This window comes from Callithrix jacchus, chromosome 8 (assembly GCF_049354715.1).
Source record: "Callithrix jacchus isolate 240 chromosome 8, calJac240_pri, whole genome shotgun sequence".
In the NCBI taxonomy this organism is placed as follows: Eukaryota; Metazoa; Chordata; class Mammalia; order Primates; family Cebidae; genus Callithrix; species Callithrix jacchus.
The window spans coordinates 102,675,466-102,697,590 of record NC_133509.1 but is presented as its reverse complement, the minus strand read 5'-3'; the positions used below and the strand labels follow the sequence as shown (position 1 = coordinate 102,697,590).

General features: G+C 42.5%; 1 protein-coding gene across 4 annotated transcripts; it reads left to right on the top strand.

Annotated features, from left to right (window-relative positions):
• Nucleotides 1-917: 917 nt before the first annotated feature.
• RDH11 (retinol dehydrogenase 11) lies at nt 918-20,921 on the top strand. 4 transcript variants are annotated; one of them, XR_013521288.1, is made up of 8 exons: nt 918-1,023; nt 3,178-3,296; nt 3,636-3,791; nt 4,976-5,080; nt 6,098-6,307; nt 11,051-11,240; nt 11,886-11,976; nt 18,875-20,921. XR_013521288.1 is itself a non-coding variant. In XM_009006215.5 (7 exons), the coding sequence occupies exons 1-7, from the start codon at nt 950-952 to the stop codon at nt 18,975-18,977; spliced, it is 957 nt and encodes a 318-aa protein (XP_009004463.1). In that variant the 5' UTR covers nt 918-949; the 3' UTR covers nt 18,978-20,921. The 4 variants fall into 4 exon arrangements, 2 of the variants coding, with proteins under 2 accessions (XP_009004463.1, XP_009004464.1); XR_013521289.1 differs by having other exon boundaries at nt 3,065-3,296; XM_009006215.5 differs by lacking the exon at nt 11,886-11,976.
• The last annotated feature ends 1,204 nt before the right edge of the window (nt 20,922-22,125 follow it).

Genomic DNA, 22,125 nt, shown 5'->3' with positions numbered 1-22,125 from the left:
CATGCATTGGAACATGTGTATTTTAACCAAATTGAAATTATGCAAAAGAACCAGAAAATATTACTGTGTACAATTAAGGAATCACAGACAGATATGGATTGGTCAAAACACTCTCACATTCAACCCCAGGAAATGGCCTCAGATGAAAGAAACTATTGAACAGGGAACCTATTTATTCAGAGAACATGCTCATGGCCTTAATTCAGGACAGGATTAAATACTTTCACGAGTTGGCAAAACCATCTGTGCCAATCCGAGATATTCATTGCTACCCCAGGAGTATGTGACCCAAGCCATCAGGAAGACGACATTCTATTATTAACGACCACTCAAACACTAGAAAAATCATGATAGTTGCCACAATAATTTAAGATAGACACAATAAAGTGGTTCTCCTGGGAATGTCTTCAAAGACTTATTACTTCGTCTCTACTGGAAAAAGGAATCCTTGAGGAGGAAGGGCTTACACTCCCCCACCTTCCCAACTGTTCCACTCCGATCGCTCCTTTCTTGTCTAATCCGCCTTTCATATCCCAGACCTCCACATCTGATCTCCAGGAGAAACTGCGGTAACTGCCTAACCAGGATTAGGGAAAACTGAACCAAGGATTGGACTTGGGTCTGGGGAGTTAGAGGACTGTAGAGATTTCACAAACACCTCGGGTGGCCGTAAGGGAGAGCTGGGTGAATGATCCCACAGGCCCTAGGCCCTAGGCCCTAGGTGGTTGGAGATTAGTGGTGTCTCTGGTGCGTAATTCAACTTTTGCCAGCGTCGGCTGCGGCGCTCCCACGTAGCCAGCCAGAGGCTGCCAAACTCTGGACTACATTTCCCAGAGGGTTCTGCTCCCCGGGCTGTCGCAATTTGAATTGGGGCGTGTCTAGAAAAAGAAGCCGTAGTTCATGAGCACCGCTGGGGCATCCTGCTCCGGTTCCGCTGTAGGCGGCAGAGATGGTTGAGCTCCTGCTCCTGCTGCTGCTTCTCCTTTTCCCCTTCCTTCTGTATGTGGCTGCGCCCCAAATCAGGTCTGTGCAAATGTATTGCCTTCTCTTGCGAATTCTTGTTGGAGGGCGGGAAGGAAACATACAATCCCCACCAAAGCTTTCTTGGAAAGCTCCTGGGAGGGGGGCTCCAAGATGGCGGGGCCCAGACTTTGGTGGGTTGGAGGCGAGGTCCAGATGTCCTGGATGCCAGGAGGAGAACCGAGACCCCAGGCAGTGAGAAGGGGCTGCACTCCGGGCACCCTACTTTTCCCTGGCCCGTTTTTCTTTTGTCTCAGCACCTCCTGATTTTGGCTCCAGGGAATCCCGAGGATAAGGCTACCTCAAACGCTTGAGTTTCGGACCTGTGAATGGGATATGGCCCCACGCTTTGTCCTCCGTAATTCCCATGCCTTGAACCAGCATCCGAGGTATAAAGGAGCGATTCCACATTTCGCCCTCTGAAACTGATGGCAATCGTAACATCTGCGGCCCCATATTTGCTCTCTCGTTGCTGTTAGAATCGTTCGTTCTCTGGGCGGATGTTGTAAAGGAAGAGTGTTTGGTTATGAGTTCTATCCTGCCTTGCTAGCAGGAGCACGGGGGATCTGAGTTTCGAGCTAGGTAGGGTACGAGGCGGTGAGGGCTGGGAGAATGGTGGGAAGGTATTGACCAGGTGATAGATCAGCCCAAGGCTGGCCAAGTGCCCCAGGCAATCAGCAGCGGGCTGTACCACCGGCAGCCTGCTGATTGGTTCTAAGTAAGTCACCAGTAGTGACGGACCAGTGATTGAATAGATACACCCCTTCCCTAGGTGGGCGGTCTTAGTCCCAGTGGAGCTTGAAGCCAAGCCAGATCAGTCATTTCTCACCTCGATCACCTACTTTCCTTCCTTTATTTTTATTTTCTCTTCCCTCTCTGGTGCCCCTCTTCCAGTTATATTTTTTCTCCCTTTTGAACACTCAGTTCTCCCGCCTCTAGGCACATGTGGTGCTCACACTCAGATGAAAACACTGATTTTTATCTTTTTTTCACTACGAGATCCACTTATCCAAATAGAATCTCAATGAAAAGTTGAACCAGAACTACTGAAAATAGTGCTCATACCCCAGTGGAATTTTTCTGGAAAAAAAAAAAAATATATATATATATATATATACATACACTGCAGGAGCTGTATTCCCAACTCAGCAGGGCCATGGGATTTGGGCCAGAGCCGGACTTTTATAGTGGATTGTATCTTTCATTCCTACTGATTAAGGAAAAGAAAGAGCTAAGTATATGTCCTACTAAGTTGTCACTCCTGGAACTACAGTAAAGGGATGTGGGAAACAGCCTGGAGGCTTGTTCTCTGAGGAGGAAGGTAATGGTTGGTGGGTACCATGAGTTCAGTTAATCTGTCTCCCTGTCGGCATTTTTGCACTAACCAAGTAGCTTCAATGGCTAAGTGTATGTACCTTGCAATTTCAAGTTCAATGAAAAAGGCTGAAATGCTCTTTAAAAGTGTAACTCCTGGTCAACAGATTGTTTTAACCAGAGTCCCAACATTGCCAAGAAGAGACTAGAACAGTCTGAGAACTGCCAGTCCATGTCTGTGCATTCATTCATTTGGAAAAGGCAGTAGGGTACAGTGCTTAGAAACAAGAACTCTAATTAGAACAAGACGTGAATTCCAGCTCCTCTTTGTATGTACATAATCTCTTTGTTTTAAGTGTATGTGTGCATGCGTGGGGTATTTTTTTTTTTCTTGTTTATTTTGTCCCGGAGTCACAAGCTTTCATAATTTCAACTTTTCGTATGGATTAGCCATTTCTCAGGGCCATAAAAATGCCAGTTGAGGACAGATTGACCTACAGAAACTTGTTCTTTCTTTATCTGGGCTGAATCTTGTGATTTCCTAAGCCACAAGTGCCTTAGGGAGAGCTCAAATCAAAGCCAGGTGCCTGGCTAATCAGATATTCTTCCAGTTTTTGTGCTGCAGGGAGCAGCTGTAAGCTTTGCCCTTGTAATAGAATCACTTTTGTCTTTGAGCAAAAGCAGAAAACTTTTACCATCTTTCCTCCAACTTTCCTTAAACCTTTAAAAGGACAACGGTTACTAAAGAACTGAAGCAAACCTCAGCCTGAAGACACAGGGAGTTGCTGGAACCTACTGGTGAGACAGGAGAATGAAGAATTGATGAGCTCTCCTTCTCTGCAGGAAAATGCTGTCCAGTGGAGTGTGTACATCAACTGTTCAGCTTCCTGGGAAGGTAGTTGTGGTCACTGGAGCTAATACAGGTATCGGGAAGGAGACAGCCAAAGAGTTGGCTCAGAGAGGCAAGTTCACCTTTCAGTTCCCTCCTATTACTGCCCTTTTACCCCTCACAGTGATGATGACTCATTCTCATTGTTTCTTCTCAGTTTTGGAATTCAAGAACACTTAAGAATTCCATTGATTTGATGGTCTGAAACTAGTACTATGCTCTGCATATAATGGACTCTTAATGAATATTGTTAATTTATTTTTCCTTCCCTATTTGCTAATCAGATACCTCTGTTGTAGAGGAGTAAAAATGTGTGTTTTTAAAAAATGTTGGAAATAACATCAGATTTATAATGCCAACAAAAAAACAGAGCTGATCATTTCTCTTTCCTATGTCATATGCTGACTGACAGGAGCTCGAGTATATTTAGCTTGCCGGGATGTGCAAAAGGGGGAATTTGTGGCCAAAGAGATACAGACCATGACTGGAAACCAGCAGGTGTTGGTGCGGAAACTGGACCTGTCTGATACTAAGTCTATTCGAGCATTTGCTAAGGGCTTCTTAGCAGGTAAGTGAAGAATTGGAGAGACTATGTTGTGGGTCTTGAGATCAACATGGCAGATTTAACTAAAAGGAAAGGCTCCTCTCCCTCATAGAAATGGTGGATAAAATATAGCCAAAAATTTTGTAGCTGAACTCATAGTCACTGGGACATGATTTATGTCAAAGGGATATCCTCCAGAGGCCGAAACAGAAATTCAAAACATCATAGCAGTGAGTAAGAGCTGAAGCCAGAACTCTCATGGGAGTCTCAGAACTCAGTATGGGCTTTTTAGGGTCTGGGGTCTAAATACCTATACAGGGATAGGAGATGAAGCCACAGGCCCTTGAGATCTGGAGCTGCATTTGAGGTTCCACGCAACGTTGAGATTCACAGAAGGCTACCTGGTCCATAGTATAGAGGCTAATAATAACTCAGGGACATGATGAAGCTTACCATCTCTTTAGGATATAGATGGATAGAGTCATCTGCAAAAAATTAGAACCCGAAGCTGGCATCATCTGTGGAGCCTGAATTCATACCACCAAATGATATGAGGATATTTATGGGTTTGATTTTTTTTTTTTTTTTTTTTTTTTTTGGTGTAATACTCTGGGAAATTAACGTAAAAAACCTGTAGTGTCTCATCAAAAGCAAATCCAAGAGCACTCTATAGGTATATCCCTTCATAGCCCAGGGATCTAGGCCTCCAAGGAATAAATTTTTACTGGTTGAACTCATAGTTATAAATTACAAACCACATGAGGAAATGAACCATGAGAGAGAGCTGGAAGATACAATAAAGAGGTGAAGCCAGTATTTATTTCTTTGGGGATCTGAATCCCAGGGTAGAGGCACAGAGAGAACATTCATTTTTCTCTTGCTTTGGAATCTTTCCATTTGGCTTGGGAAGTCTTTATTGGGAGAGGTGGATGGAACAATTCCCAAAAGCAGTGAGTAGGTAGCTCCTGAACTACAAAGATCAGGAAGGTCATTTGGTAGTGTAAAATGGAATTTTGCCCCATAGTAAAAGGAGGTGGGATTCAGCTAAAGTCTTAAAATGAAAAACAACAGAAAATAAGTATGAAGGGAAAATGGAGAGAAGATTGAAGTCCTGCATCCTCACTTTCAAAGCCTGAGTGTGAGGCAGATTTCTAAGGTGTACTAGCTTTGGCTAGCCAATTCCACACTCCATTGTCTTGTCCCTGCAGAGGAAAAGCACCTCCACATTTTGATCAACAATGCAGGAGTGATGATGTGTCCCTACTCGAAGACGGCAGATGGCTTTGAGATGCACATAGGAGTCAACCACCTGGGTAAGAAATCTGGCCTTATCACAAAGCTAGAAAGAACCAAAATTCTCTTCGGAAAACTTAAGGGTCAGATTGAGCCTTCTTGTGGTGTGATTGAACCTCAGGACCAGAATAGACTATGTGTGCATTCCTACCTGACAGCTGAGGAATACCTGAGGCCTGTTTCACGTTCTTCCCACTTTTTTTTTTTTTTTTTGAGATGGAGTTTCGCTGTTGTTACCCAGACTGGAGTGCAATGGCACGATGTCGGCTCACTGCAACCTCTGCCTCCTGGGTTCAAACAATTCTCCTGCCTCAGCCTCCGGAGTAGCTGGGACTACAGGCGCGCACCACCATGCCCAGCTAATTTTTGTATTTTTAGTAGAGACGGGGTTTCACCTTGTTGACCAGGATGGTCTCAATCTCTTGACCTCGTGATCCACCCGCCTCGGCCTCCCAAAGTCCTGGAATTATAGGTGTGAGCCACCGCACCCGGTCTTCTTCCCACTTTTTAATCTGTGATTCAGATTCAGTTTGCCTTGGCGCATTTTTTTAATAGCCTAATGGGTTTAGAGGACTGTGTTCCTTTCTTAGTAGTGATCCTTGAAGCCAGAACCAGGTATAGGCCATCTGCTCTTTTTTTGTAGAGACAGGGTCTTGCTATGTTGCTGAGGCAGGTCTCAAACTTCTGGCCTCAAGCACCCTCCTGCCTCAGCCTCCTTAAGTACTGAGATTGCAGCTCTGAGCCACTACACCTAGCCAACTGGCTCGTAAGAATGAGATCAATCAAAGTAGGAATGAGCTGGGACTTCATATTCACATAGTCTAGACCTATCTCACTCATATAAAGATTTCGCATGTCTTTGGCTGTCGTTGTTTCCTTGAACCTTCACTGAACTTGTTTTCTAGTTGATAATGAAAAGTTGGAGGGAAAGACCTTATTTCTGGATTCTCTGCCTCCCATACCTGAGACCTACTCACTGTGACTCCTGTCATTCCCACATGGCTCTGAACTTCATTAATTCTAGTACTTCTCAACAGGTCACTTCCTCCTGACCCATCTGCTGCTAGAGAAACTAAAGGAATCAGCCCCATCAAGGATAGTAAATGTGTCTTCCCTTGCACATCTCCTGGGAAGGATCCACTTCCATAACCTGCAGGGCGAGAAATTCTACAATGCAGGCCTGGCCTACTGTCACAGCAAACTAGCCAACATCCTCTTCACCCAGGAACTGGCTCGGAGACTAAAAGGTGGGCCTGGAGGAAAGAAGTGTGGAGACATGAGTCAGAGAGAGGCAGGTAAAAGCCAGGAAGTGGAAACTGTTTCCAGAGCCCATCACCTGGAGAAAACCTGTTTCCGTGGCTATAACTGAGTATAGGTTTAGTAAGTGGTCCACAACTGAATGTTGGAGGTAGCTGGCTGGGGACAGTGAGACTCTGACTTTGAGTCTGAAGGCCTGGCTTTTCCACTTATTAGCTGTGTGATCTATAACAAGTTACTTAACTTTTTTTTTGAGACAGAGTCTCGCTCTCAGGAGTGCAATGGTGTGATCTTGGCTCACTGCTGACCTCCGCCTCCAGGGTTCAAGCAATTCTCCTGCCTCAGCCTCCCAAGTATCTGGGACTACAGGCATGTGCCACCACACCCAGCTAATTTTTGTATTTTTAGCAGGGACAGGGTTTCACCACCATGTTGGTCAGGCTGGTCTTGAACTCCTGAACTCAGGTGATCTACCCACTTAGGCCTCACAAAGTGTTGGGATTATAGGCATGAGCCACCACTCCTGGCCGTTACTTAACTTTTAAGACTTCCTTCTTCATATGTAAAATGGGACTATTTCACAGTTTATTGTCATAATTAATTCAGGCTTCATAAGCAAGGTTTTTTACTCATAGTGAGACTGAGTAGAAGGGAAGGGCCTGAACTGGGACTAGATAAAGGCAGTAGAATAAAATAGATACTGGGAATATGGAGGGGCAGAGGTCTCCCTTGCAAAGATTCAAATAAGAGGGAAATATATGCTTGGGAAGGGGAGTTTCCTATCACAAATACACAGAGGTCCTTAGCACTGTATACTCTGGATTTCTAATAAAGAGAAGGGAAATCAAGGGTGAACTATGCTAGGTATTGAGGCAGGCAAAATGCAGGTTCAAGGAATCAGGCACAGATACCCTATAGTTGGAATAGGATCATCCTACCAATGTACAGCTGTGAGATGTGAAGGAAGGTGGTGGTTAGCTCAGTCCATATGTCCAGTTTGTGTCCAGGGTATGACATCGTTGATCAGTTTAGGATAGATAAGGGTTACTGGATGGTTAAAACTATCCAAAGAGTTGAACAGGAAGCTAGGGTGGCCTGGAGGTGGAAAGATGGGGCCAGTGGTAAGAACTGGATAAAAGTGCACTAATACGTGAATGAGGTAACTAATAGTTGTGAGGATTCAGTGGAAAATCATTATGGTGCAGTAAAAGAACCCTGGTATGACAGAAGATTCATTCATTTAACCATTCAGCAGACATGTATTCAGTGCCCATGCTGTTCCATGCACTGGTTTAGGGGATTGGGGATGAGTTGGTGAACAAGATAGGTACAGTCTCTTCCTTGGTTTGGTTTACATCTAATGGGGGAGAAAGACAATTAGCAAGTCTTTATACAAATTGTTACGTGTAAAATCAGTCTAGTAATGCATGAATAATTCTCGTTGTAAAAAGTTCAAATAAGGCCAGGCACAGTGGCTCACACCTTTAATCCCAGGCACTTTAGGAGGCCAAAACTGGAGGATTACTTGAGGCTAGGAGTTTAAGATCAGCCTGGACAAAATAGTGAGACCTCATCTCTATCAAAAAAAAAGTTGAAAGCATATTGAAGTATATAGAATTAAAGGTGAAAAGCTCCCTTCATTTATTTATTCCCCTCTTCCCCTGCTCTTCTCCCTTCATGTGACCATTATCAACAGCTTGTGTGCCCCTTTACAATAATTTTCCTATGTATTTGCATATGTATGTATCACGTACAAGGAACTGAAACTCTAATACAGTATCTTGGCGATCTTTCCATTTAGTACATATGGATTTACCCCATTCATTGTATTGGCTGTGTTGTATGTCATAGTATATATGTGCCTTAGTGTATTTATCCATTTCCTTAACAACATCTGGATTGTTTCCTTTTTATTGTGGCTGTTTAATTATAATTGTGATAAATGTTATAAAGAAGTACCAGGACTTACAATGGATTTTAGTGGGGGGACCTTATTAAGGGAGGACCTTATTCAGTCTGAGGGTTCAGGGAAGACTTTTCTGAAGAAGTGAGTTGCATGCTGAGCCCCCAAGGATGATTATAAATTAAATGGATTAGAGGCATTAATAGAATGTGGAGGCTGAGGCCAGGTGCAGTGGCTCACGCCTATAGTCCCAGCACTTTGGGAGGCCGAGGCAGGTGAATCACCTGTGGTCAAGAGTTCGAGACCAGCATGGCCAACTTGGTGAAACCCCATCTCTACTAAAAAGACAAAAAATAGCCAGGTGTGGTGGCGGGCACCTGTAATCCTAGCTACTGGAGAGGCTGAAGCAGGAGAATTGCTTGAACCTGGAAGGCAAAGTTTGCAGTGAGATGAGATTGCACCATTGCACTCCAGCCTGGGTGACAAGAGCGAAACTCTTTCAAAAAAAAAAAAAAGAATGTGGAGGCTGAGAAACATTCCAGGCAATAGGAAGAGAATGTACAGAGGTCTGGGCTCAGTTTGAGAAACAGTGAAGGTTACCATGGGTAGGTTGTAGAAATCAAAAGTAATAAAGATCTGAGCTGAGACTGGTGAGGTAGGTAGAGGCCAGATCCTTAGAGGCCACAGTAAGGATTTTAGGTTTTATTCAAACAGCAATGGGAAGCCTTTAAAATTAAAGCCTTTCAACATGGGGGTAAGAGAGGTTGCAGCAGTTGATTTCATCAGCAGAGGCAAGAAATCAGGGTAGTTTGGACTAGGTGGTAGAGATGGAGGGTAGCAGACTCTCCTGAGAGGTATTTAAGGTAGAAAAACCACAGAGCTTGTTGACTGGAGATGCATGCTCTAAGTGGGCATTCATCAAGAATCCTTTTGCCTGACTGGGCATGTCGGGAACACTGCAAGAACCAGGTTTAGTTCCCAAAAATAGAAATCAATTTGGGATCTCTGAGTCTGCATTACTATGGGTTGAGTAGGCAGTTGGGAATAATACATACTCACAGTGCTGTCTGTAGTTGTCAGTCCACAAAAACCTGAAAAATTCTGTTTCTTCATAAGCTTTACACCAAAACTCATTTGGCAGCAAAACATCTCCTGTACTAGGGAGATTAGATAATAGGCAGTATATGTATACATTTCATATTACCTTTCTACAATCAGGAGAAAATTGAAGTATGTCTGGCCCCTGCGTTTTTAATAAAGGATTGGGGGCCTGAAATTGCATGTGGAAGAGTGTCATTTAGTGGTTACCATGCCTCAGGTACTCTTTTTTTTTTTTTTTGAGATTGAGTCTCTGTCGCCTAGGCTGGAGGGAAGTTGGCTCACTCTAACCTCTGCCTCCTGGGTTGAAATGATTCTCCTGCCTCAGCCTCCCAAATAGCTGAGATTACAGGCACATGCTGCCATGCCCGGCTAATTTTTTGTATTTTAGTAGAGATGGGGTTTCACCATGTTGCCCATACTGGTCTAGAACTCCTAAGCTCAAGCAATTGCCCTGTCTTGGCCTCCCAAAGTGCTAGGATTACAGGGTAAGCCACCACACCAGGCATTCTTCTAAGATCTTTAACATATATGAACTCATTTAATCCTCAGAACAACCCTGTGAGGTGTAGGTATCATGATTATTCCCATTTTAGGTATAAAGAAATGAGTCACAAAAGGGAACTTGCCCAAGGTTACACAGCTAATGAGTGCAGCCAGGATTTGAAACTGGGCAGTCTGTCTACAAAGTCCATGCCCATAACCACCACATTATGTTGACACCCAGTGTGTCTGCTGTTCAGAGGAGCAATTTGGGCTGTGGACAAAATGTAAGCACTGTAGAATTATGGAGAGGGAGTCTGGTGAGCCATGAGAACTCCAACATTTGTTTGCATAGAAGATGATGAACTGGTCCAGAAAACTGAGACAGAGCAACCAGAAAGGTTAGGAAAACCAGAAGTGGTGTAGGCTCATGGAAGCCAGTGAAAAAGAAGACTTTAAGAAGCAGTGGGTGCCTGTAATCCCAGCACTTTGGGAGGCCAAGGCGGGCAGATGATTTGAGGTCAGGAATTCGAGACCAGCCTGGCCTACATGATGAAGCTCCGTCTCTACTAAAAATACAAAAATTCACCGGGCATAGTGGCGTACGCCTATAGTCCCAGCTACTTCAGAGGCTGAGGCAGGAGAAAATTGCTTGAACCTGGGAGGTAGAGGTTGCAGTGAGCCAAGATCATACCACTGCACTCCAGCCTGGGCAACAGAGTGAGATTCTGGCTCAAAAAAAAAAAAAAAGATGTGTTCACTACAGATCTAACTCTGGAGAAAGAAGAGAGAGAGAGAGGGAAGGAGGCAAAGAAGGAAGGGAAGTGAGGGAGGGAGGGAGATGCATTGGGTGTAGTGGTTCATGCCTGCAAGGTGGGAGGATTGCTTGAGGCCAGGAGTTCAAGACCAGCCTGGTCAACTTAGGGAGACCCCATCTCTAAAAAAGAAAAAAAGAAGGGGGTGGTCAACAATGTTAAGTGCTGCTGAGTGGATGAGTCTTGGCTCTGCTGATTCCTGACAGGAAAGTTTCCAGTGGCAAATACACAGAGGTCCTTAGCACTGTATACTCTAGAGCCTTCTTAGATCTGTGAGATGTAAGTATAAATTACTGTAAGCAGTACTTCTGATGTCACCATGGGCAAAGAGTCTATGTGTGAAGGTTACATGTTTATTTACATCCTTTGCTGTTTTGGGCCATTCTGCAAAATCAAGTCTTGTCTTCCCCTCTCTTCATGCCACCCCCAACCAGGCTCTGGCGTTACGACGTATTCTGTACACCCTGGCACAGTCCAATCTGAACTGATTCGGCACTCATCCTTCATGAGATGGATGTGGTGGCTTTTCTCCTTTTTCATCAAGACTCCTCAGCAGGGAGCCCAGACCAGCCTGCACTGTGCCTTAACAGAAGGTCTTGAGATTCTAAGTGGAAATCATTTCAGGTATGAATCTTATCTCTTTTTGAAGATGAGATTTTATTGCTCAAAGGAGATAATTTGGATTTGTCTTGTATACCCTTTTTTAAAAGTACATTGTCTAATATAGCTTTCATCTTTTAACTCTAGAATTTTTACCTTTTAATAGGAGAATTTGACTCTTTTTTGTGATAACTGCTACCATTTTATTTTACTTATGCTTTTATATTGATAATTATGTATTCTGTTTGTTTTCTTCCTATCTTTGTTATATCAGTCCAGTTTTCCTTTTTGGATTCCTAGTTCTATTGTTTTACATTTAAAAGAATTTGAGGCGGGTTGTGGTGGCTTACACCTGTAATCCCAGCACTTTGGGAGGCTGAGGTGGGCGGATCACCTGAGGTCAGGATTTCAACACTAGCCTGACCAACGTGGAAAAACCCTGTCTCTACTAAAAATACAAAATTAGCCGGGTGTGGTGGCACATACCTGTAATCCCAGCAACTTGGGAGGCTGAGGTAGGGGAATCACTTGAACCTGGGAGGTGGAGGTTGCAGTGAGCTGAGATCGTGCCATTGCACTCCAGACTGGGCAACAAGAGTGAAACCCCGCCTCAAAAAAAAAAAAAAAAAAAAAAAAGAATTTGAATGTGTATTTCTTTATTGTCTTCAGGATTGAAATACTACCTATGGACTCCCTTTCTTGAATAAGTGAAGACTTTTAAAATGATGTAAATGTAGAGAACTTTGAACATAACACAGGGGTAGGTAAAATCGTGCACTGAACCTGCATATAACGGAGCCTCAGCTACCATTAACTCATGGCCACTTCTGCCCTGTCCCCATTTTCTGTATTTTTCTTCTCCCATATTATTTTGAAGCAAATTCCAGGCATCACGTAAGATAAAAATTTTAACGTGTTTTTACCTCTACTTCAGGTTACTGTTGAAATTTTAGGAAAGAAGCTGAAAATAGCATTAAGATTGGAAAGAAAGGGAGACAGATTATGAAAGGCCTATAGTGCCAGCCTTGTAGAGGAGCCCCAGAAGTTGTTTCAGTAGAGAGACATAATCTGGTCTGTGCTTTAGAAACTTTGTTTCTAGTGAGAGTAAGAGTTCCTGAAAGTTTGAATGAAAGGAATGGTAGTGTGAAAGAGGCCCTGAAGCAGCAGAATTTTTATCACTGGATGATTAATTAAATGAGGGGATGGGGGAAGGATTTGCTAACCTGAATTTCAAGCCTGACTGAGGTTGATGACATTAAGACAGCAGACACGGAAAAGTAGTATGGAACTTAGGGTTCTTGGATTCCAAAGCAGTGGAAATGGACTTTGGTTAGCTTAAGCAAGAAGGAAGTTTATTAAAATATTAGTAGGGAGAGGAGGGACTCCTAGGTTGAAAGGGAAGTCTGAAGAGACATACTAAGAACAGAGTGGCAGTCAGCTAGCTGGGGCACTGCTACCAGGGTGAGTGAACGCCAGCTATTTTCAGTCTTTAGGTTTTGTTGCTTACCATCCACTCTCTGGGGAGGAGGCTTTGGATCTTCTTCTTTCTCCCATCCCTTCATTTTCACTCTTTTGATTAGAGGAAGACAGCCACTTTATTAACACTCTCTTCAAACTATATTGAAGGGGAAAGGGTAATTCTGCAGAAGGAAATCAGGTTGCTATGGCCAAAAAGTAGAATGTTCAGCCAAAGAGTAACAATTCTCCACTCTGTAATAAACCAACCTCTGTACATGTCGAGTGTTATCTATAAGGCATGCAAGTAGAAATGTATAGCAGATAGTTGGAAATGTGGTTCTGAAGTATAAGAAGATAGATTTATGTAGCACACTGAATTGATTTTCCAAGAGTGACTGGTTTCTTCTTCCCTGGAGATTATAAGAAAAAAACACAAAAACCCTTTATCTTGGTTTTAATTGAATGATTTAAAGAAAGTCAGCTATAAATCCATAATTTACTATTGAATTGACTTTTGAAGAGCCTTTTTTGTGCTGTGGATTCTTAATTCATTTTGAAGATCCAATAGCAGCCATGTAGACCACCATCAAGAAATGAATATACAAGTCTGTTTTGATTGAAGCCTGAAGATTTTTGCACTGGCTCTTCTTTCTGCCTCCAACCACTAATCTGCTTTATGTCTCTAAGAATTTGCCTATATTAGACATTTCATATAAATGGAATCATATGATATGTGGCCTTTTGTGACTGACTTCTTTTACTTAACTTAATGTTATCAAGGTTCATCAATGTCAACGCATGTGTCAGTACTTAATTTCTTTGATTGTTGCACAACATTTCATTGTATAGATTTGCCACATCTTATTTATTCATTTATCAGGTGATGGGCATTTGGGTTTGCACTTTTTAGTATTTGAATAATACTGCTGTGACCATTTGTGTAGAAATTTTTGTGTGGATATTTCTCTTGGGTACATAGAAGTAGAATTTCTGGGTTATATGGTAACAGTTTAACCGCTGAGGAACTGCCAAATTTTTCCAACTTGACTGCAACATTTTACGTTCCCACCAGCAGTGTATGAGTGTTCTAATTACTTCACATCCTTAACAGCACTTGTTATTGTCTCTCCTTTTGAGTTCAGTTATCCTAATGAGTATGAAGGAATATCTTGTTTTTATTTTCATTTTCCTACTAATGATGTTGAACATTTTTTCATGTGCTTTTTTGTTCACTTGTATCTTTGTTGGGGAAATGTCTATTCAAGTCCTTTGCCCATTTTTAAGTTGGATAATTGTCTTTTTATTGTTGAATTACAAGAGTTGTTAATAGTTTACATACAAGTTCCTTGTCAGATACATAATTTGCAAATATTCTCTCATTCTGTGGGTTGTCTTTTAACTTTCTTAATGGTGTCTTTTGAAATATGAAAGTCTTAAATTTTGATGAAGTCCAGTTTATCTGTTTTTTTGTCACTTGTACACTTGTATCTAAGAAATCATTGCCTTACCCAAGGTCACAAAGATGTACTACTGTCTTTAGTAAAGACAGTTTTCTGTTACTGTAACAGAATACCACAGAGTGGGTAATTTATAAAGAAATTTACTTAGCTCATGGTCCTGGAGGCTGAGAAGTCTAAGAACATGGTGCTTGGCATCTGGTTGGGGCCTTGTTGCTGTGTCATAACATGGCAGAGGGCATCACATGGTGAGAGGGCAAGCAAGAACAAACCCACTTTCACGACAGTGACATTAATCTGTGTATGAGGGCAGAGCCTTTATTAATCAATTAATCTGTTCACAAGGGCAGAGGGATTAAGTTTCCAACATGTGATTTTTTTAAAGGATACATTCAAACCAGAGCAACTACTATGTTTTCCTCTAATAGTTTTATAGTTCTAGCATTATTTAGGTCTGTAATCTATTTAGAACTTTTTTTTTTTTTTGAGACAAAGTCTTGCTCTGTTGCCTAGGCAAGAGTACAGTGGCGTGATCTCAGCTCACTGCAACCTCTGCCTCTTGGGTTTAAGAAATTCTTCTGTCTTAGCCTCTTGAGTAGCTGAACTACAGGCATACACCACCAGGCCCAGCTAATTTTGTATTTTTTAGTAGAGATGGGGTTTTTCGATGTTGGCCAGGCCGATCTCCAACTCCTGACCTCAGGTGATCCACCCACCTCGGCCTCCCAAAGTGCCGGGATTATAGGTGTGAGCCACCGTGCCCAGTCTTGAACTAATTTTTGTATATGATATGAGGTAGGGATCAGTTTCCTTAGCACCATTCATTGAAAAGACAGTTTTTTTCCCCATTGAATAGTCTTGGTAGCTGTATTAGTCTGCTCAGGCTGCCATAACAGAATCCCACAGACTAGGTGGCTTACACAACATAAACTTATTTTCTCACACTTTTGGAGACTGAAAGTCCAAGATCAAGGTGCTGGCCTGGTTGGTCTCTGGTGAGGGCTGCCTTTCTGACTTAAAATGGATGACTTCTCTCTGAGCCCTTACGTGGCCTTTCCTTTATGTACACACACTCCTGGTAACTCTTCCTCTTTTTATAAGGACATCAGTCCTGTTGGATTAGGGCCCTACCCTGATGACTTCATTTAACTGTAATTACCTCCTTAAAGGCCCTGTCTCTTTTTTTTTTGAGACAGAGTTTCGCTCTTGTTACCCAGGCTGGAGTGCAATGGCGCAATCTCGGCTCACCGCAACCTCTGCCTCCTGGGTTCAAGCAATTCTCCCGCTTCAGCCTCCTGAGTAGCTGGGATTACAGGCACGCGCCACCATGCCCAGCTAATTTTTTGTATTTTTAGTAGAGACAGGGTTTCACCATGTTGACCAGGATGGTCTCGATCTCTTGACCTCATGATCCACCTGCCTCGGCCTCCCAAAGTGCTGGGATTACAGGCTTGAGCCACCACGCCTGGCCAGGCCCTGTCTCTAAATACAGTCATATTGGGAGTTAGGGCTTCAACATATTAATTTTGGGGGAACACAATTCAATGTATAACAGTAAGCTTGTCAAAAATCAATTGACCATAAATATAAGCGTTTATGTTTGCACTTTTAATTCTGTTCCATCCATTTGAATGTCTATTCTTATGTCAGTATCATACTATCTTGATTACTATAACATTGTGGTCAGTTTTGAAATTAGTTTATCTTTTACCTCTATTAATTGTTAGCAAAAGCCCACTGGAAACATCAATACTGTGACCATGCTGATGCCAGAAACACACTTAAATAGCTCTTACTTGGTTGAGTGTGGTGGCTTGTATTTGTAATATCAGCACTTCGGGAGGCTGAGGTGGGCAGGTTGCTTGAGGCCAGGAGTTCAAGATCAACCTAGGCAACATAATGAGACCCCATTTTTGGTTGTTGCTTTTTTTTTTTTGCAACAAATGTTTTTGCAACAAATGTTTTGTAGACCCCTCTACAAAAAATGTAAAAATTAGCCGGGTGCGGTGGTGTATGCCTGTGGTCCTTGGGAGGCTGAGGTAGGAGGATCACCTGAGCCTGGTGAAGTTGAGGTTGTAGTGAGCTGCGATCGTGCCACTGCACTCCAGCCTGGGCAACAGTGAGACCCTATCTAAAAAAAAAACACAACAACCTCACACCTATAATCCCAGTACTTTGGGAGGCCGAGATGGACAGATCATGAGGTCAGGGGTTTGAGACCAGCTTGACCAACATGGTGAAACCCTGTCTCTACTAATAATACAAAAATTAGCTGGGCATGGTGGTACATGCCTTTAATCCTAGCTACTCAGGAGGCTGAGGCAGGAGAATTGCCTGAACCTGTGAGGTGGAGATTGCAGTGAGCCAAGATCGTGCCCCTGCACTCTAGCCTGGGCGACAGAGTGAGACTTTGTCTCAAAAAAAAAAAAAAGCAACAACCAAAAAGCTCTTGTAGTATTTGAAAACTTTTTATAGTCTGCAAGGAAACTTCATGTCAGTTGTGTCCTCTGCTCTTCACTGTAACCTTATGAAGAGTATAAGGCACAGTGCAGTGGAGGATGCAGAGGCTTACTAAGGTTGAGTCATTTCCAGAGAGTGATACAGAGCCTTGTGGTTCTCACTGATGGTCTTTTCATTAAGAAATGGCAAGCTGTACTGGTCATACTGGTGAGTCTTTTTAAACAGAAGTACTGATAAGACTTGTTTTGTAAATGTGAAGACATTTTGAAATGGTATTTCTCAAACTTTAGTGTGTTCAAGAATCATCTGGAGAGCTAGTTGAGAACAGACTTCGGGACCACAACCCTAGAGATTCTGATTCAGTATGTCTGGAGTAGGGCCGGAGAATTTCTAACAAGCTCCCAGTTGATGCTCCTGCTGCTGGTTTGTGGTGCACACTTTGAATCCCACTGTCTTACTGGACATGGTGTTGAAAGTGTGCATAATATACTTCTCAACTCTTTCACCTTCAGAATTTGCTTAGAATACTGAGGAAGCAATTTTCTTGAAACAGTATACTTTTAAAAATTGCTTTCTCACATGACTTTAAAGATTGCAATCCATTCACTCAATCTTTTTTTGTTTTTGTTTTTGTTTTAGAGCGAGTCTCGCTCTGTCGCCCAGGTTAGAGTACAGTAGCATGATCTCGGCTCACTGCAATCTTCACCTCCTGGGTTTAAGGGATTTTCCTCCCTCAGCCTCCTGACTAGGTGGGATTACAGGCTCATGCCACCATGCCTGGCTAATTTTTGTATTTTTAGTAGAGATGGGGTTTCAACCAGTCTCAATCATTTTTTTTTTCCAACTTTGATTGAAAGCTTACCAGGTGTGTACCTCACCTGGCCTCAATCATTTTTTTTTCAACTTTGATTGAATGCTTACCACATGTGTACCAGATCCAGAGAATACAAAAATGAGTAAGAATTGTCCTTAAAAAATTTTTCTGCATCAGAATTATAAAATTTTGAATTACAGGCTGGGTGCAGTGGCTCATGCCTGTAATCCCAGCACTTTGGGAAGCTGAGGCAGGCGGATTACTTGAGATCAGGAGTTTGAGACCAGCCTGGCCAACATGGCAAAATGCTGTCTCTACTAAAAATAGAAAAATTAGCCTGGCATGGTGGTGGGCGCCTATAATCCCAGCTACTCCAGAGGCTGAGATAGGAGAATTGCCTGAACCTGGGAGGCGGAGGATGCAGTGAGCTGAGATTGGGCCATTGCACTCCAGCCTGGGTGAGAGTAAGATTCCGTCTCCAAAAACAAACAAACAAACTTGGATTTACAATGAAGAGAGGGTATATGAAACACTTTGCTTTAATTTGAATATGTCCCTCAAGGTTCATATGTTAGAAACTTAAGCCTCAATACAGCAGGGTAGAGAGGTGGGATTTTTAGGCAGTTAATATAGGTCACAAGGGCAGCCCTCATGAATGGATTAATGCCATTGTCTCTGGAATGGGTTCATTATCCTGGGAGTGGATTCCTTATTAAAGGATGACTTGGGTCCCCTTCCCTCTCTTGCCCATGTGATGCCTTCCATCTTGTTATGACACAGCAAGAAGGCCTTCATCAGATGTCAGCCCCTTGATCTTGGACTTCTCAGCTTCCATAATCATAAGCCAGTTTCTGTCTGCTCATTGTCATTATGCAGTCTGTCGTATTCTGTTACAGCAGCACAAAACGAATCAAGACACCTGGTACCTTGGTTTTGCCATTTCTTTTCTGCTGTCACCTTTTCCTTTTGTTGTTTTTGAAGCTGGCTTTACTTCTCATATGAGTTTACAAATAGTTATAACTTCAGGTAGTCCAGAAATAAGCATTTTTTTTAACCACTCCGAGCATCTCTGACCAGTGTGAATAGCAGGATCTCAGCTATATGACATTATCCAAGGCCCTGTAGAATGGCCCTATGGACTTACTTGAAGAAGTTGGATATACATGGATGTCAGGCAGGCACTGATACTAGAGTTTAATTATATAAATAGGGGAATATAAAGACCAAATGTATACATTACATATCAAACAAAGCATTCTGATCAGAATTAATCTAATGAGAAGATCTAAAATGGCAATTATATTTTCTCTGGGTAAAGACTGGAGAATGAAGAGATAGGACAAACACTGGCCCTGTGAAGTGCTTGGAGGACGTGTGATCCCTGGTTGTTTTTATGCCATATTCCTTATGTCAGGCAGATGGCAGACTTCATTAACACTGTGCTTCATACCTCTCTCTTTACCTTCCAGTGACTGTCATGTGGCATGGGTCTCTGCCCAAGCTCGTAATGAGACAGTAGCAAGGCGGCTGTGGGACGTCAGTTGTGACCTGCTGGGTCTCCCAATGGACTAGCAGTGGCAGTGGCAGTTGGACCCAAGAGAAGACTTCAGCAGATTACACAATACTTCTTGCCTATGATTCTCCTCAAGGTTTCCAACCTTTAGCACAAAGAGAGCAAAACCTTCCAGCCTTTACTGCTTGGTGTCCAGTTAAAACCCAGTGTACTGCCAGATTCATCTAAATGTCTATCATATCCAGATTTACTTTGCTTCTGTTGCTGCCAGAGTTACTAGAGATGTCATAATAGAATAAGAAGACCCTCATATGACCTGCACAGCTCATATTTTCCTTCTGAAAGCTACTGCTACCTAGGAGAATCTAAGCTGTAGCAGGGATGATTTATGCCAATTTGGACTAGCTTTTTTGTTCACAATTCAGTTCCTCCCAACCAACTAGTCTTCATTTCATGAGGGCCACACTGCAGCCTCAGCTAAACTCCATGAATCACAATGACTTGGCTCAAGAGCAGGACTTGGCCAGGCGTGGTGGATCACTGGAGGTCAGTAGTCTGAGACCAGCCTGGCCAACATGGTGAAATCTTGCCTCTATTAAAATACAAAATTAGACAGGCATCGTGGTGCACACCTGTAATCCCACCTACTTAGGAGGCTGAGGCAGGAGAATCACTCAAACCCAGGGGTGGAGGTTACAGTGAGCTGAGACCCTGTCACTGCACTCCAGCCTGGGCGGCAGAGCGAGACTTTGTCTTAAGAAAAAAAAAAAAAGCAGGGCTTGACGCTGACCTCTTTAACTGTCATGCACCAACTTCTGGATTCTCTCAGGAGATTCTTAACTGAAGCTGGATTATGGCATGGCCTTATTGCTGACAACCTAAAGCCACCACTCTTAAGATGCTGTCTTATGTCTAAACCACAGAACTCCCTTTTCTAAGAAGTTTGTGAGGTTTGGGGAATGGCAGAAATGTAGGGGAGGCAGAAATTATAATCAAGTTCAAACTGTCATTTTCCTGTTTCTCAGACCAGGAAGTAGGTAACAAGAGGAACACTATGAAAAGATAGGCCACTGGACTCCAGTTAGTGACCCCAGGCCCATGGAAGCCTCCTTTTTTGTGCCTTAGTTTCTCTTAGGAAATGAGAAGAAAGGCTGTTTGGTCATTGTCACTGTGTATATTTTTGTGTGTCTTCCTGTGTATTTATGCCAAGGGAGTATTTTCACAAAGTTCAAAATGCACAATAATCAGAGACCATGCAAACCAGTGCCATTTATGCAAATAAAACTCCGCAAAGGGAAACTGATTCTGTGTATGTTGGGAACCACCCAACATGGGTACCAAGAGCACATGGGTAGCAGGGAAGTCAACAAAAGAAGGAGAACGCTGGGAGAAGGGACTAAAGACTAAGAAAATAGCAAAAGATATACTAACATAGCTATGGAGGAATTGAGGGCCAGCCCCCAAGACTGATGAGGTACTATCTGAATAAAAACCATTGTGGCAAAAAAGAATATTCTAAAAACAAACAAGAAAACCCCACCAATTCTTTATCCAGAAAAATTATCTTAGGGACCGATATTGGTAATTATGGTCAATTTAATAATCTTTTGGGGCATTTCCTTATATTGTCTTGACATTAAAAGGTCTATGTGCCAAAATTCTGTATTTGGAGAATCTTTATCAAAAGTAACGCTGCCAAAGGAAGTCTGAGGAATTAGTAGAGTTCCCATCACTTGTTTGGAGTGTGCTATTCTAAAAGAGTTTGTGATTTCCTGGCATGACAATTGTATTTTAACTTTGGTGGGAGAAAGAGTTATAGGACCAGAGTCTTCACTTCTGATAATTGTAAATTAATCTTTTATTGACCTTGTTTTGACCATTAAGCTATATGTTTAGAAATGGTCATTTTATGGAAAAATTCTGATAATAGTACAGAACAAATGAATTAATGTTTTACTTAATTTATATTGAACTGTCAATGACAAATAAAAATTCTTTTTGATCATTTTTTGTTTTCATTTACCAGAATAACTAACAATTAAAAGTTTAATTATAGTCAAAAGAAGAAAACACTGTTAATTATTATCTTTATGCAATGATTTCTCATTCTAAAGAATAATTTGTCCCAGAGTCTAGCTACAGTGCAATCTCAATCCACATGCTCTTAATTTAGGTTGTATGATAATCTGATTATTAATTCACTGTTTCCTACTTACATTCTTTACACTCTTCACAGACCATTTTTTTCACATTTCTTGATCATCCCGGGCAATTTCTCTTTTCTTTTTTATTAGAGTCTTGCTTTGTTGCCCAGACTCGTCTCAGATCCTACCGCCTCAGCCTCCCATAGTGCTGGGGTACAGGCATGGGTCGTGGCACTCAGCTCCAGGCTATTAATCTTTTTTTTTTTTTTTGGCACCTGCCCCTTATTTCTGTACCGTGACAAGTCCCAGCATTGTGTTGTGGAACTTATACAGTACACTGACAGTAACCTCAGACTTGGTCATCTCTGTGCTCAGTGTATATTCAGAGCTCAACCAAAGTGTGTTGAATCAACAGCTAATGAACTTTATCTAATAAAAATGAGAGCCCAGGAGGTATAAATTAGCAAAGTATTTTCCCCTGAGCATTCATGTATCTTTTAATATTTGTAAGCAGTTTAATATTGAGCTCTCAAGCAAACATTTGAGAATAGACACCTTGAGCAAACTGAAATCGGTGAAAATAGGAATTTAATCTTTTTGAGATAGGGTCTTGCTCTGTTGCCCAGGCTGGAGTGCAGTGGCCCGAACTTTAGCTCATGGCAACCTCCGTCTCCAGGGTTCAGGCGATTCTCTTGCCTCAGCGTCCCGAGTCACTGGGATTACAGGTGCTCACCACCACGGTCGGCTAATTTTTGCATTAGCAGAGACGGGTTTCATCATGTTGGCCAGGCTGGTCTCAAACTCCTGACCTCAAATGATTCGCCCACCTTGGCCTCCCAAATTGCTGGGATTATAGGCGTGAGCCACCACTCCCGACCTTAAGATAGGAATTTATACCCAGAGAGTGCAGGAAAGGACCTTGTAATTGTTAACACGTGACACAGTGGCAGATGGGACCTAATGAAGCCAGGTCCACCTTCCACACCAGGTTATCAATTCCCCAAGAGCAGAGAATAAATGTTTTATTCACCAACATGCCCAGATCTCTCACAGTGCCTATGCA